The sequence below is a fragment of the Bubalus kerabau genome, chromosome 7, assembly GCF_029407905.1.
Source record: "Bubalus kerabau isolate K-KA32 ecotype Philippines breed swamp buffalo chromosome 7, PCC_UOA_SB_1v2, whole genome shotgun sequence".
NCBI classification, from domain to species: Eukaryota; Metazoa; Chordata; class Mammalia; order Artiodactyla; family Bovidae; genus Bubalus; species Bubalus kerabau.
In genome coordinates, this window is record NC_073630.1 from 46,144,960 (window position 1) to 46,161,388 (window position 16,429).

The 16,429-nt window shown below is 43.1% G+C and overlaps 1 protein-coding gene across 4 annotated transcripts in view; it reads right to left on the reverse strand.

Moving 5' to 3' along the window:
• The window catches only part of ADGRA3 (adhesion G protein-coupled receptor A3), a 133,055-nt gene that overhangs the window by 81,719 nt on the left and 34,907 nt on the right, over positions 1–16,429 (reverse strand). For 3 of the 4 annotated variants that reach the window (XM_055588142.1, XM_055588143.1, XM_055588145.1), the window contains exons 2-3: positions 13,870–13,941; positions 2,042–2,113 (exon numbers count right to left, since the gene is read on the reverse strand). In XM_055588142.1, coding sequence (XP_055444117.1) covers positions 2,042–2,113; positions 13,870–13,941 — 144 coding nt within the window. The remainder of the gene's footprint in view (positions 1–2,041; positions 2,114–13,869; positions 13,942–16,429) is intronic. The other variant, XM_055588144.1, reaches the window with a different exon arrangement.

Consider the following 16,429-nt stretch of genomic DNA (forward strand, 5'->3'; position numbering starts at 1 on the left):
CCAGAGACTACTTAATGTGTAATGCAATGAAAAAATGCTAAGGCAACATCTGGGACAATCATGGTAATTAAATTAAGTGCTACTGAACAAGAAAATTTTAAATTTATTTTGGACAGCAATATGTGAAAAATTATTTACTGAAGGATAAAGAACTGATGGAGAACACAGGCTATTTTGCAGTATGCTTGAAAGAGCCTGATGAAGCTGCTTTTTATTAAGAGTCAAGTTTCCTTCGATCTCTACCTCAACATGCAGATATTATCATATTAAGCTCCCTATTATCAGAAAACAGAACACAGATGGTCACGTGATCAGAGAAGGAGAGAATAAGTGGACTTGTCTGGCCATATGATACCATCCTCCTCCCTCCTCTTGGAACAACTAGTTGTAGTAATTCTCCAGCTTTAGCATCAGAATCACCAGGAGGGACAGTTGAAACAAAACCGCTTTAGCCTCAGCCCCAGAGTTTGATAGGGCAGCTCTAGCAGCTCCACTCCTCCTCCTCCTCCCTATGTGAGGGCTCACATTCCATCCAAACAAGGTGCCAGTCTGTCCCAGTAAGAAGCACAGAGAAAATGACTCTTTGTTATAAATCAAGCTCAGCTGGCTGCTGCCCCCCACTCCCTAAGGACTATCTTAGGGGCTAGTCCATTTCTGGGGATGCATGTAGCCTGTTGATGGCCACGTTCCACGCTCCTGCTTGTGTCCGTCTGGCAAGTCCCAACAGCTTCAAAGACCCTTAACAGCTGAACACCATCTAGGGCTCCATCTCTCTGGAAGTATATTCCAAACCCATATCCAAGATCTTGGTTAATATACATAATTCCACTAGACTGCAAACCTTCCAAGGGGTTCCTGAGTTAGTTACCTTTGTATCTATGGAGGCTGGCTCACTACTGGGCACAGAGGATGGACTTGATAAATTTTTGTTTAACTGAATTGATGCTGATCTGTCTTTCCACTTCAATTACATTTCTATACGTTGATAATACTTTCACTGACGTCTAAACCCAGCTTGATCCACTGCAGCCCTGATGTCACTAATCTGATCACATCAACTCCATACTGAAAAAGTTTTGCCAGCCTTCCACTGTCTAAATAATAGATTTGAAATTCTTCAACATGGCAGGAGGTCATCAAAAGCCTGGTCTCTTTCTGACTAACCTTACATTCCAATGTTCTTTTCCCCTTTCTACTTAATGCTTTGGTCAAAGAACATGTTCTTTTCATACCTGTGTCCACTCTGCTTACAGTGCTCTTTCTGTTATTCTTCAATACATACTCACCCTTCAGGAGCAAAGTCAAGTCTAAAGGCTGGCTGCTCTCATGGAGGTCATTCCCATCTCAGGTGGCCCCTCCTTTCCCCGGCAGATTAGTAACATTATTTAGGATGTATTTTCACTATCGATTTGCCCCTAAGAGTCTGTAAGTTCTTCCAGGGAAGTCCAAGCACAGTAAGCAGTCAGCACTCAATAAATGCACTCAGAAGGAATGAAGGGTAGTGGTGCAGTCCACATGGCTTAAGCACCAGGTGACCTCTAAAATATGAGCACTCTCACAAAGTAGTTGTGACAAGAACACGATAAGGAAAGCAAGAGTGCTTAGTCTCGGAAGTAATAAAAACTGGTCTTTAGATTTTAAAATAACATATAGATAAAATACATAGGAAATTGGCAAGATTTTGAAATCATTAATAGAAAGAGGCCTCAATTTTTAGGGCATTTACAATAGATTGTTTAAATGCATTCGTAAGTTGAAACTCATCTACAGATTATGCCCACTGGCAAAGCTAACCATAATCATTTTATTACCATAAGAGGGATGTAACCATCTGCCACCAACAAATCAAACTGCTGTATAAATAAACTGCCTTCTGAGCTACTTACTTTAAACAGTCTGCTTTTCTATCTTAGACCCGGCTAGATGAACTTCTAAAAATTATTAAAAAGCCACTTTTTTATCGTGTTAAAGTTTGAAGTACGTTAACAGTTACTTAAAAAGGAATGGTTCAAATTCATAAGCCAGCAATTCAAACACTTACAATCTTTTTAGCGATGACAGTCCCCAAAAGGCACCTGGGTCTATACTACTAATAAGATTGTTTCGGAGGTCCCTGTTAAAGACAAAATAAAAGTTACTTATATCTCAACACTTAAGAACTATTTAGGCATTCTGCTGTACAGAAAACAGCAATGATAGTAATAGGAATGGGAGGAAACTGAGGCCAAACAGGCTAAGCTAAAATCAGCCCAGTAGTAAGTGGAAGAGCAAGAATTCAAAATCAAGAAATCTGGTTCTGAAGCCATTTGTGTGGGGCAATATAGAATAAAGGTATATGTCAAAAAGATATGCATCTTAGTATTACTCCAATTCTGGAGAAGGCAATGGCACCTCACTCCAGTACTCTTGCTTGGAAAATCCCATGGACGGAGGAGCCTGTTAGGCTGCAATCCATGGGGTCGCTAAGAGTCGGACACGACTAAGCGACTTCACTTTCACTTTTCCCTTTCATGCATTGGAGAAGGAAATGGCAGCCCACTCCAGTGTTCTTGCCTGGAGAATCCCAGGGACGGGGGAGCCTGATGGGCTGCCATCTATGGGGTCGCACAGAGTCGGAAACGACTGAAGTGACTTAGCATAGCATAGCATTACTCCAATTCAAAGTTATGACTAAATGACAATCTTATACATTATTTTTACAGTCTCTTCCTTAGTATGTTACACTTTAATTATCAAAATAAATCAGACTGTACTGGTGACAAGGATAATTAAATTAAAAATTTTCAAATCGTTTTCAAAACTATACACTCTGAAATTCACACCATTTGGTTGTTAATATTTCTTCCTCCCAGGACTTCTAAGGCGAGGCTTTCTATAAAACAGTGTGTTATTTCACAGTATATAGCTCAAAGCCAAGATGCACCAGTCCTCCATGCAATGGCATCTGACAGCAATCACAACGGACAACAGTCCCCCCATCCATGTGGAATACGTTCCAAGACTCCCAGTGCACGCCTGAAACTGAAATAGTGCCGAATCCTTTATATACTATGCCTTTTTTCTATACATACATATCTGTGACAAAATTTGTAAATTAGGCAGAGTAAGCGATCAACAACAATTAAACAGAATTATAACAATATGATAAAAGTTTATAAAATCGGTCTTTCTCTTTCAAAATATCTTACTGTACAAATGCAATGCCTTTTCCATTTTTCCCAGTGGTATAGAACCCGCCTGCCAATACAGGAGATATAAGAGACAAGGGTTTGATCCCTGGGTCAGGAAGATCCCCAGGAAGAGGGCATGGCAACCCACTCCAGTATTCTTGCCTGGGAAATCCCACGGACAGAGGAACCTGGCAGGCTACAGTCCATAGGGTTGTACAGAGTCGGACGTGACCAAGTGACTTAACATGCACGCAATGCCTTTTCCCTCAGCACTTAACACAACTGTGACCATAACTTTTGCAATGTGAGATATAACAGCAAAACTAGTACAATTTTTTTGGTCACAATTTCAGAGAAAGAGTCATTCCTACCATGGATCTTAGCAACCTCAGCATACAGTTTTTTTCTCTCCTTATTAAGTCCAGAACTTTCACCATTTAACTTAAAGAAGTGTCATATAGCTTCTCTTTAGCACATCCAAACAGTCAGCATCAGTACTCTCATGCTTTGGAACTGTTACTGAATAAAATGAGGGTGACCTGAACACAAACTGAGATATCTTGACAGTGGATCTGATAACCGGAATGGCTACTAAGGGACTGAGGAGCAGGATGTGAGGGACAAAGGGTTGATTCACACCCTGGGTGGGATGGTGTGAGATTTCATCACACTATTCAGAATGGTGTGTAATTTAAAACATAGGAATTGTTTATTTCTGGAAGTTTCCATTTAATATTTTCCACCTGTAGTTGACAATGAGTAAATAAAACTGTGGAAACTGAAACCTCGGATGGGGTGGGGAGGCTACTGTATCCCCAGTCTCCTCCGGTGCTTGGCCCTTCCATGCCAGCACGCCACCACTGGGGGCAGCAGTGAGCATCACAGCCAGATCCTTCCTCCAGGGCAGATTTGGCCCATCACTAAAGGTTCTGCTTGCTTGGGCTCAGCAGGTAAAGAATCCACCTGCAATGCGGAAAACCTGGGTTCAATCCCTGGGTTGGGAAGACTAGGAGAAGGGAAAGGCTACCCACTCCAGTATTCTGGTCTGGAGAATTCCATGGACTGTATAGTCCATGGGGTTGCAAAGAGTCGGACACACCTGAGAAACTTTCACTTTCAAAGGTTCTGCTTGGGCTCAGCTGAAACTCTCCAGTCACCCCACACAAGCGACCAGCTAACATTTGTAGAGAGCGATCCTCAGCCACAGGAGCACTGAGAAGGAGAACAGTGGCCCGCTTCCCACAGGCCAGCCAATGGCTGGCCCACAGTTCGACTCTACTAGACACCCAAAGTGGGCCCATTCATCAGGACTCACTCATAACCTTGCCCACTGGAGGCCTGAGTGGCCTCTGGTCATCTCTCAGAGCACCTCAGGTCAGACTGTGAACAGAAACCCTTCCCAACTTCTCTTCACCTGGGAGTCTTTCCCAAACAAAGGCAACATTTCCCCTTCCATGTTTGTGTGAGCTTCTGGCATCAATCCTCCTAATTATCCATCATTATTCTCATAACTGGACTTCCAAGGTAGCGCTAGTGGTAAAGAACCCGCATGCCAATGCAGTAAACATAATCCCTGGGTCAGGAAGATCCTTGGAGGAGGGCATAGCAATCCACCCCAGTATTCTTGCCTGGAGAATCCCATGGACACAGGAACCTGATGGGCTACAGTCCACAGGGTCTCTAAGAGTTGGACAAGACTAAAGTGACTTACACCCCCCACCCCCACCTCACCCCCACCCCCACACACACACAGAGTTGGTGAAACAATGCAAAAATGCAGAGCAAAGGGCAGTACAAACCCAGGGTAGCATGTACCTCTCGGGTCCTTCAGTACCTCACTTATTTGAGAAATAAAAAGCTTTCCTGAAAGCAGATCCTGGACCACTGGTGCCGCCTGTTATCACAACACTGAGGTGACATGTCTCTGGGGTCATTTGTCACTACTGCCCTATCGTGGGCAGTCTAGCCTGTGAGAAGCAGCCTAAACTACTTAGCAGAAAAATACTCAGTTCACTTCCTCAGGCATCTGACCTGTTTGGTCTACTGGTGCTTAAGAAACAGACACTGGGGAAGTCACTGCAGTGGGCTCAGATCCACGTGTTTCCTGTCATCCAGTGAGGGAGGCACGTTCAATTTTACTGACATCAGCTGATGAAAACTGTCGTATGGCCTGCTTCATAATATGCTCTTTTTCCTTAATGGCTCATTCAAACGATCAATATAGACAAAGCTGTACCACTAGGACTGGTTTGTAGGCAGGCTTCCTGGCAATTTCACAAAAACAGCCTGATGAAACTGGCTCTCTGCTCCTCACAGCACTGGTCAGTCCCTGTTGTAAACCCAGCTCTCTCCACGTGCCATCCACATTGGCCTCCTGCGCTCTCAATGCTGTTTCATACCAAGCGATGGAGGTTGACCAGAAATTATCAAGAACTCTTCTCTCCAGGCGCAACCAGTGACTCCTGTGCACATAAACATCTGCCAACAAACCCTGTTCTGCCTTCTCCATGTCTCACTCCCAACCTTATGCGTTAAGCCTTCTTCTGTAAGCTAGCAGCAAAACTGCAATCCCACTCCACCCCCTCTACAAATCAGAGCCAGGTTCTTCTACATAAAACTGAACCCCCAAGTACCTTGCAATTCTATAAATATAGGAAACATTCTTTTAATATAGTATAGAGTCTATTCTGGTTAACATTACTAAGTAAGTATTTCATTAATCAGAACTCAGATTTTATGTTCCACAAAGATGGGGCCTTTGGGAGGTGAATAGGTTATAAGAGTAGAAACTTCATGAATGAGGTTAATGCCATTGTAAAAGTGACCCAGAGAGCTCCCGCTTCCCCTTCCACTACATAAGAGAAACTGCAGCAAAAAGATGGCCAAGTAGGAAGTGGGCCCTCACCAGACACCAAACCTGCCAGAGCCTTGATCTTGGACTTCTCAGCCTCCAGAACTGAGAGATATACATGTCTGCTGTTCATAAGCCAACCAGCTAATGGCATCTCGTTACAGCAGCCAGAACAGGCTGGGACAGATGATAAATGGATGGAAAAGTAAACCATGGCTGAGAGACAGGATTACACTACCTGACCTTCACCATAAAAGTCTTTTTAGTCAATTACAGCTAGCCACAAAATCATTAGGATATTCATAGTCAGACAATGTAGAAACTGCTGCATCTCATTCATAAGTACTAATATTTCTCAATAAAAGCAGAAGGTCATGATGTCTGCAATTGACTTTCAAATCATTCAGCAAACATGTATATGTAGGCATACTCCAATATAAAGGAAAACAATGATGACGTGCTGTTATTAATGACTGAGTAGGTAAATTGGTAATGTGGGAGATTACTACATCATTCTTTCAATTTTCTATATGTTGAAAATTTTAATACAAATTTTGTTCCCACTATTTTTAGTCCCATGAATTACAACTAGTCCTCAGGCTCAATTTATTAGTTCTCATCTCCCCACCCCCCTCCCCCACCACAACCAACCCCAATTCTTTATTGCAAAGATATGATTTTAGGAAAAACCTGAATCAATGTTTTTGACCTATATAAGCAAAAAGTTCTGCAAAAAGAAATATACAATGTCAGTTCTATTTTTTTAATACATATGTTTCAGTTATCAGATTTTAAAGAGTATCTACAACGGGAAGTGATTTAGCTAAAGCAGTACATAAATTTGTGGTCAATGATGTACTGCATGTGTTTCTACAAAATACCTCTCATGAATAACCGAGGACTATAATATGATTTAAAGATGCACTTTTTCTTCAATAATAAAAAAAATCCTTGACATATTATATAATATTTAATAATAGCCATATTAATCAGGCATTGCCAAAAGATATTTATAGTCAAATTCTTTCATTTAACATTGCCCTCCCTCCCTGCCTTTACCAACCCACAACTTTCAGACTTAGTGAACACAAGTCTAAGTTGAGGATATACAGCTAAATCTCAATGTTGCATCATTAAAATATAAATGAAAAGGCACACAAGAATTGCATCAACAAAATTAAAGGAGTATCTTAACAGTTGTTAAAAGACCTAAGTCTTTCTTCCCTGGTGGAAGAGTGGGTAAGAATCTGCATGCCAATGGAGGGGACGCGGGTTCGATCCCTAGGCTGGGAAGATGTTACACCCCGTGGGCAACTAAAGCCTGTGTGCCACAACTACTTTCTCTGAGGCAATCATCACCACCCCTCTCTAGGCTCACAACTGTATCTGTAGCCCAACCTCACCATTCCCTTGAGTTCCCTATTGCATACACAGCTGTCTAACTCAACACCTACATCTGGACATCTCACAGCCACATCAAAAACCAACACAGTATCAGGAGCTCTAGTTTGTGCTTTATCAAGTCCTCCCAAGTGATTCTACTGCACACAAAGTTGGACAACCACCAGTCCAGGTGAGGGCACTAGTCTCTAAACAGAGATTATGGGCTTTAAATTACCTTAGATTTAACACTTCCCTGAAGGCTCAAAAACAAAAAGGTCTGTCTAGTCAAGGCTATTGCTTTTCCAATAGTCGTATGGATGTGAGAGTTGGACTATGAAGAAAGCTGGGTGCCTAAGAATTGATGCTTTTGAACTGTGGTGTCGGAGAAGACTCTTGAGAGTCCCTTGGACTGCAAGAAGATCCAATCAGTCCATTCTAAAGGAGATCAGTCCTGCGTGTTCTTTGGAAGAACTGGTTGAAGCTGACACTCCAATACTTTGGTCACCTGATGAGAAGAGCTGACTCATTTGAAAAGACCCTGACGCTGGCAAAGATTGAGGGCAGGAGCAGAAGGGGACGACAGAGGATGATATGGTTGGATAGCATCACCGACACAATGGACATGAGTTTGGGTAAACTCCAGGAGTTGGTGATGGGCAGGGAGGCCTTGCATGCTGCGGTTCATGGGGTTGCAAAGAGTTGGACAGTGACTGAACTGAACTGAAAGCTCAGTTGGTAAAGAATCTGCCTGCAACGCAGCAGACCCCATTTTGATTCCTGGGCGGGGAAGATCTGCTGGAGAAGGGATAGGCTACCCACTCCAGTATTCTTGGGCTTCTCTTGTGGCCCAGGTGGTAAAGAATCTGACTGCAATGCAGGAGACCTGGCTTCGATCTCTGGGTTGGGAAGATACCCTGGAGAAGGGAAAGGCTACCCACTCCAGTATTCTGGCCTGTAGAATTCCATGGACTGTATGGTCCATGTGGTTGCGAAAAGTCGGACACAACTGAGCAACTTTCGTTTCACTTCCCTACTTCCTCCTTATCCCAACCCCTCATTCCAGCAGCCAGAGCATCTGCTTACAGTGCGTGCGTGTTAAGTCACTTCAGTCGTGTCTGACTCTTTGAGACCCAATGGATCAAGCCTGCCAGGAGCCGCCGTCCAAGGGATTCTCCAGGTAAGAATGCTGGAGTGGGTTGCTATGCCCTTCTTCAAGGGACTGTCTGGACCCAGGAATCAAATCTGCATCTCTCTCGTCTCCTGCACTGGCAGATGAGTTGTTTACCACTAGCACCACCTGGGAAGGCCCTCTGCTCACAGTCAGTCAGTCAGTCAGTTCAGTCGCTCAGTCATGTCCGACTCTTTGAGACCCCATGGACTGAAGCACACCAGGCCTCCCTGTTCATCACCAACCCTCAGAGCTTACTCAAACTCATGTCCATTGAGTCGGTGATGCCATCCAACCATCTCATCCTCTGTCATCCCCTTCTCCTCCTGCCATCAATCTTTCTCAGCATCAGGGTCTTTTCCAGTGAGTCAGTTCTTCCCATCAGGTGCCCAAAGTATTGGAGCTTTAGTTTCAGCATCAGTCCTTTCAATGAACATTCAGGACTGATCTCCTTTAGAATGGACTGGTTGGATGATCTTGCAGTCCAAGGGACTCTCAAGAGTCTTCTCCAACACCACAGTTCAAAAGCATCAAGTCTTCGGCGCTCAGCTTTCTTTATAGTCCAACTCTCACATCCATATATGACTACTGCTCACAGTAGCTCACAGTGAAAGCCAAGGTCCTTACAATAACCCTCTAGAATCTGTCCCACTAATACCTCTTTGGCCTCACTCTGGTCTCCTTGCTGCTCTCAAACACAAGCAACACGTTTCACAGCACAGCTTTTGCACCTACAGGTCCGGCTGCCTATAATATTCTTTCCTCAAGGCTCAATCACTTGCTCTAAGCCTTCACACTATCACCATACAAAACTCACATACGTAGTGCATAGGTGCACAAACGCCACTCCCTGCTGTATGTTTCTTTACCCATAGTACAGTCATTCCTGTAGTTCCAGGACCCCCACAAACACCAATATCCAGACATTCAAGTCCTTTATATAAAATGGTAGAGTAGAGTCAGTCCTCCATACCATGCAGGATGGAACCTGGAGCAGGGACACCTGTACTTATGCTATCAATTTGCTTGCTATGTCTATTCTATTTCTCCCCATCACAACATAAACTCTTTAAAGACAGGACCTTTGACAACAAAGGATTGGGATTCACCAATGAATCCCAATCCTAAGACAGTGTGGGCAATTAATAAATATCTGCTGAACAAATTTAGATTAGCTACTCAGGAAAGACTTAATAATGATTGAGACAATACTTGTACCAAGCCTTGATGTTAGACCATTTACCTTTTTAATGGTTTTAATTAACACGATACAATATATCTACATCACTTATCCATGGCACACACTTTTAAAAGAATGCCAATTAATCTTTTAAAAAAGTAGATCATCACTAGGAAACTAGTTTCCAAGATGTCAGAAAGAGGTATTATGTCCTAAAAATAAAAACCCCAAACCCTGAAGAAAAACTCAAAAGAATCTAAAAAAATAAAAGAGTATGTATGTGTATAACTGATTCACTTTGCTGTACACCTGAAACTAACACAATGATGAAAATCAACTATACTCAAATAAAAATTTTTAAAGACAAGCACACACACCACACACTCTGCTACTTTCTTATGAGGGACAAAAGCAAATACAAATGATGGAAAACAAGAAAGCTCCCAAACGAAAACCAAACATTTGGAAGAACAAAGCCTAAAGAAAAAGGTTCCTTTCTAGATGGAGTTTGTAAGAAGGAGTGTGTCTACCAGCACCAGTTTTATTTTGTGGAAAAAAAGAGAAAACTAATCCTCTTAAGAAATCCACTCTTCAACCCAAAAGAACTGCCAAGACAGCTTGCCTTGCAGGTTTTACTCCATCTCTGGGGCACATGTGCTAGCTAGTTCAACCCAGCCAGCCCCTACTGTTCTACTCCAAGCACCCTGCCCAGCACTACTAAGCCCCTCTCTTATTCTGCATGGCCTGGCTACAGGAACTTTAAGGCCAGACTTTTACAGTTTTGGCCCTAGTCTGAATAATTCTTGGACCTACCACTTGCTTTTTATACCACATCCCATTCTGGGAAGTGTTAAAGGAGTAAGTCTGCTACAGTGTTTTCAGGTAATTTTTGAAAGATTTGAAAAAATGTCATTTATGCAAACAAGAAGTCATTTATCCAGCTAGCTCGGTCTTAAGTTGGGTTCCCAGAACCAGCCCAGGACGCTTCTCAAGTACTTCCTGGCAACCAGCAGGATTCTGCAGAGAGAGCGTCCTCTCTCTGATAACAAGCCCCAAGCCTATCCTACCGCTCCCTGGGGAAACCCTTCGATAAACCCTTCGACAGACGGTCCTAGCCCACACACTTCAATGGCTACACAATCAGCTCTCCTGCTCCCACGTCATGCTGGGTCCTGGGAAATCTGGGATTTTGCTTCCCCAGGAAAGAGGCCTCAGATGCCCCTTTGGATCCAGGACCTTTTACTGACTTCACATGATCTTTTTCCCTGTCTTTTCGCCTATCTCCTCCTCATCCCAGGTAGGAACAGGGAGGAAGACAAAGACAGAGCCCTTTCCTGAGGACCCACCAGCATGTAAGCTCTATCTACACTCCCTCTAACTCCACAATTAGCCCACAGAATATGTATCAAGGTAAGGAATAATTTTTCACATCTACTGAAACCTCTTTTCTACATTTGGACTAAGACTTCAGGAACTCACTGATCAAAGAGTCTTTTTTTCTGTTCTGTTATCCATTCTCCTGAGGCAGAGCAATTAGGAAACAGGTAAGGAAAATATACATGGGTTAATCTATCAGAAAACACAGATCATGGCATCTGGTCCCATCACTTCACTGGAAATAGATGGGGAAACAGTGGAAACAGTGTCAGACTTTATCTTTTTGGGCTCCAAAATCACTGCAGATGGTGACTGCAGCCATGAAATTAAGACGCTTACTCCTTGGAAGAAAAGTTATGACCAACCTAGATAGCATATTGAAAAGCTGAGACATTACTTTGCCAACAAAGGTCCGTTTAGTCAAGGCTATGGTTTTTCCAGTGGTCATGTATGGATGCGAGAGTTGGACTGTGAAGAAGGCTGAGCGCCGAAGAATTGATGCTTTTGAACTGTGGTGTTGCAGAAGACTCTTGAGAGTCCCCTGGACTGCAAGGAGATCCAACCAGTCCATTCTGAAGGAGATCAATCCTGGGTGTTCTTTGGAAGGAATAATGCTGAAGCTGAAACTCCAGTACTTTGGCCACCTCATGCGAAGAGTTGACTCACTGGAAAAGACTCTGATTCTGGGAGGGATTGGGGGCAGGAGGAAAAGGGGATGACAGAGGATGAGATGGCTGGATGGCATCACTGACTCGATGGACGTGATTGAACTCCAGGAGATGGTGATGGACAGGGAGGCCTGGCGTGCTGTGATTCATGGGGTCGCAAAGAGTTGGACACGACTGAGCAACTGAACTGAACTGAACTGAATCTATCAAAATACTACATCACTGCCACAGGCTGAATTGTGTACCCCCGGATTTCCTATGTTGAGGTCAAAACCCCCACTACCACAATGCTGTCCACACTTCTGATGTGCATGAACCACCAGAGCAATCCTGGTGCCAAAAGTAACTTATGTTTCTGAACACAAGAGACACCACAGCTCCCTGGAGTGTCCATTACCCTTCCCTTGGAAAGGGCAAACCTCGCTGATCCTGCATCACTGAGCACCTACATGCAGGGCCTGATACTGTGCTGCGTGTGACAGGGTATCTGTCAGCACGATGACTTTTATTACAAGGAATAGAAAACTAAACAGGATCATGCCACCTCTTACGACTCCAACAGTCCAGAGGGAGTCCTGCTTCAGGGAGGTCGTGCCAGCTCCCTCCACTCACCCAACGGGCCTACCCCACTCTCCTCTGTGCGTCAGCTCTGCCCAAGCCCGCAGCACGGTGGCTTCTGTACCAGAAGTCCAACCATCTTTCTGATGACAGGGAGCAAACTCCTCTCCCCAAAGCCCCAAGCAAATCTCAACTGGATTCAACTGTGTCAAATACCCATTACTGGATCAGTGACCATGAAATGTGTGTGGATGGTTCTCTCAAGGAAAGGCCTGGACACAAGGTACAGCTAGCATCCTCGGAAGCAAACAGACAATGCGGAACAAGACAGGAAGCCTCAAATGAAAACAGAAAAAAAAAAAAAAAAAAAATCTGAGAATTAAGCACTACTGTGTAAAGATCATTTTATAGGTGTGTATGTGTACACGTGTGTATATACATGATTATATGTACACATGCACACATGAATGCACTGCTATATACATGTAAATGCATATATTACATAGGTAAATGTAAATGCATTGCTATATGTGTATATGTAAATGAGTAGAGGGGGAGCTGGAAGGCCCTAATATAACCTAATTCAAAGACATTTGATCTCAATAAAAGAAAAAGATGAAGAATTTTAGATGCTATGTGCTTAAATAACACATCTGAGATCAAAGCAATGAAGTCCTGTGGGAATCAGTTGTGGGAGAAGACACCAAGTGAAACGGTCAAGGAAAGGCCACACAGGAGTAGAGAAAAGGAAGAAATGAGAACTAAGAAAATGAAGAAGTCTGTTATCCAACACAAACGGAGATGCTCACTGTGTGACCGGCTCCCTGCTGTATCTGAAACGTTATCTGAAGCATATGAGTAATATGGGAATTGGAAACATGATCCTAGAGTAGCATTCAGCATACAAGCAAATTAAAGATCCACTGTGCAAAAGTCACCAAGGCAAAAAATAAGTGACACTTGTCACACATCTGGTCAGAAGCAAAACTAGACCTAACTGTTAAGCAAAACAAAAGGATCCCATTCAAAGATGGCTGAATAAAATATTAAATTTATACAAAAGTACTTCCCCTTGGATGAGGTTTTTTTTTTTTTTTAAATTCTACACACATTTCATGACAGAATTTCAAAACAGCACTGAGGCTTTAAAAGCCACACGTCATCAAACCATGCTGCACAGCCTGTTTTGTAAGCAAAGTTACCTCCACACTGATTCGTGCATGTACTGTCTGTGGCTGCTTTCTCCAGACAATGGCATAAGTGGGTCACAGTGACAGAGACCACACGGCCCACAAAGCCTAAATTATTTACTATCTGGCCCTTACCAAAAGCTCACCCTCCTCTGCTTTAATGTATTGCTTTTTAAAATTCAATTCTGGAAAAAAAAAATTCTCATATGTTTCATAATGGGAAAACAAATTTTATTTTGAAAAGTTGATAGCTTAGTAACAGACTTACATTGGAAATGTATTAAACAAAATACCAATAAGAGATGATAATAAAAAAATACTCACAATCTTTCGAGGAGACTTAACCCAGAAAATGAACCATTCTTCAGCTCGGATATCTTATTGTTACTCAGAATCCTAAAAATGACAAAAAAAAAAAAAGGTAAGTTGCCTAATATATGTACATCATCAAAGAAATTTAGCTTGTTAAGTTTAAACTATAGAAGTCTAAGAAGTCACTTATTACCCAATGAATTTTTGAGATGCCTGAAAAAAATTGGAGCTTCCTTCTCTTTGAGAAACAACCCAAAATAGCTAATTTGCACATCTTGTCACATCTTAAATTGTTCTTGTCACCCTAAACCAAGACATTTGAAATAAAAAGTCAACATAAAATAGTTCTAAGTTCAGTGTAAGAATAAAGAATGTCATATACATTTACAAAATTAATTTATATAAACTGAATATCTACTTAAAAACTGGAAACTTAATACAAAAAGAGCTCTACCAAGTACTGACTTGGAAAGAAATACAGGGCTTCCCTGGTGGCTCACTGGTAAATAATTGGCCTGCCAATGCAGGGGACACTCTCTGGCTTTTTCCCTAATCCAGGAGAAGCCCACATGCCATAGAGCAACTAAGCCTATGAGCCACAACTACTGAGCCTACACGTGCTCTAGAGCCCATGCTGCACAAGAGAAGCCACCGCAATGAGCAGCCCACGCACCGCATCTGGAGCAGCCCCTGCTCACTAGAGATGAGCCCACACAGAAACAAAGAGCCGGCACAGCCAATAACAGATAAATAAATAAGTAAAACAGTTTTAAAAAGAGAAATACAGTATCTTCTAGATGCCATTTCAACAATACTGAATATTATTTGCAACTTGCTAAGCTGCTAAGTCACTTCAGTCATATCCGACTCTGGGCGACCCCACAGATGGCAGCCCACCAGGCTCCCCAGTCCCTGGGATTCTCCAGGCAAGAACACTGGAGTGGGTTGCCATTTTCTTCTCCAATGCATGAAAGTGAAAAGTGAAAGTGAAGTCGCTCAGTCGTGTCTGACCCTCAGCGACCCCATGGACTGCAGCCTTCCAGGCTTCTCCGTCCATGGGATTTTCTAGGCAAGAGTACTGGAATGGGGTGCCATTGCCTTCTCCATTTGCAACTTCAGTTCAGTTCAGTTCAGTCGACCCCATGGACTGCAGCACGCCAGGCCTCCCTGTCCATCACCATCTCCCGGAGTTCGCTCAGACTCACGTCCATTGAGTCAGTGATGCCATCCAGCCATCTCATCCTCTGTCGTCCCCTTCTCCTCCTGCCCCCAATCCCTCCCAGCATCAGAATCTTTTCCAATGAGTCAACTCTTCGCATGAGGTGGCCAAAGTACTGGAGTTTCAGCTTTAGCATCATTCCTTCCAAAGAAATCCCAGGGCTGATCTCCTTCAGAATGGACTGGTTGGATCTCCTTGCAGTCCAAGGGACTCTCAAGAGTCTTCTCCAACACCACAGGTCAAAAGCATCAATTCTTCGGCGCTCGGCCTTCTTCACAGTCCAATTCTCACATCCATACATGACCACAGGAAAAACCATAGCCTTGACTAGACGAACCTTTGTTGGCAAAGTAATGTCTCTGCTTTTGAATATGCTATCTAGGTTGGTCATAACTTTCCTTCCAAGGAGTAAGCGTCTTTTAATTTCATGGCTGCAGTCACCATCTGCAGTGATTCTGGAGCCCAAAAAGATAAAGTCTGACACTGTTTCCACTGTTTCCCCATCTATTTCCCATGAAGTGAGGGGACCAGATGCCATGATCTTAGTCTTCTGAATGTTGAGCTTTAAGCCAACTTTTGCACTCTCCTCTTTCACTTTCATCAAGAGGCTTTTGAGTTCCTCTTCACTTTCTGCCATAAGGGTGGTGTCATCTGCATATCTGAGGTTATTGATATTTCTCCCGGCAATCTTGATTCCAGCTTGTGCTTCTTCCAGTCCAGCGTTTCTCATGATGTACTCTGCATATAAGTTTGTGTGAAAATATTATACTTTTTGCACACATTCACAGGCAGAAACAGGTAGCTGTATTGCAATACTACAACTCATGGATTAGGATGATGTTCTTTAAAAAACTGGAAACAAAAAAATGATTTAAAAGAAGTCCTGGTCGAGCCACCACCATGGCAGAACTTGCCTAAGAGCAGACAATGCGCACGTGGTCTTGCTTCCTCTCTAGGCTTTGTAACTATGCTCCTTTTGCATCTTGCATGCCAATAAGGAATTTCCACACAGAAGGGGGAAATGTTAAAGCTACCTTACTTGGGAGAGTGGAAATAACGAGATAAAATAAATGGAAAAAAAAAAAAAACAGCCTTAGAAGAGTTCAATTAATGGCTCAAGACCATCCTAGGAAATGGTAGAGATGGAATAGGAACCCTGGTACACACTTCACTCCAAACCCCCTGTTCTTCAATACAGACCAATGCTGGTCAAGAGACACCCTTACTGGCATTTTAGGCAGGAAACTCTCCATCCCACAAGGTGCTGTACAACTTCAGGGGCAGACCCTTCACACTAGGTCCAGGATGAGGGCTGCCCCCAATCCAGAATGGGCAACACTGTACGTACAAATG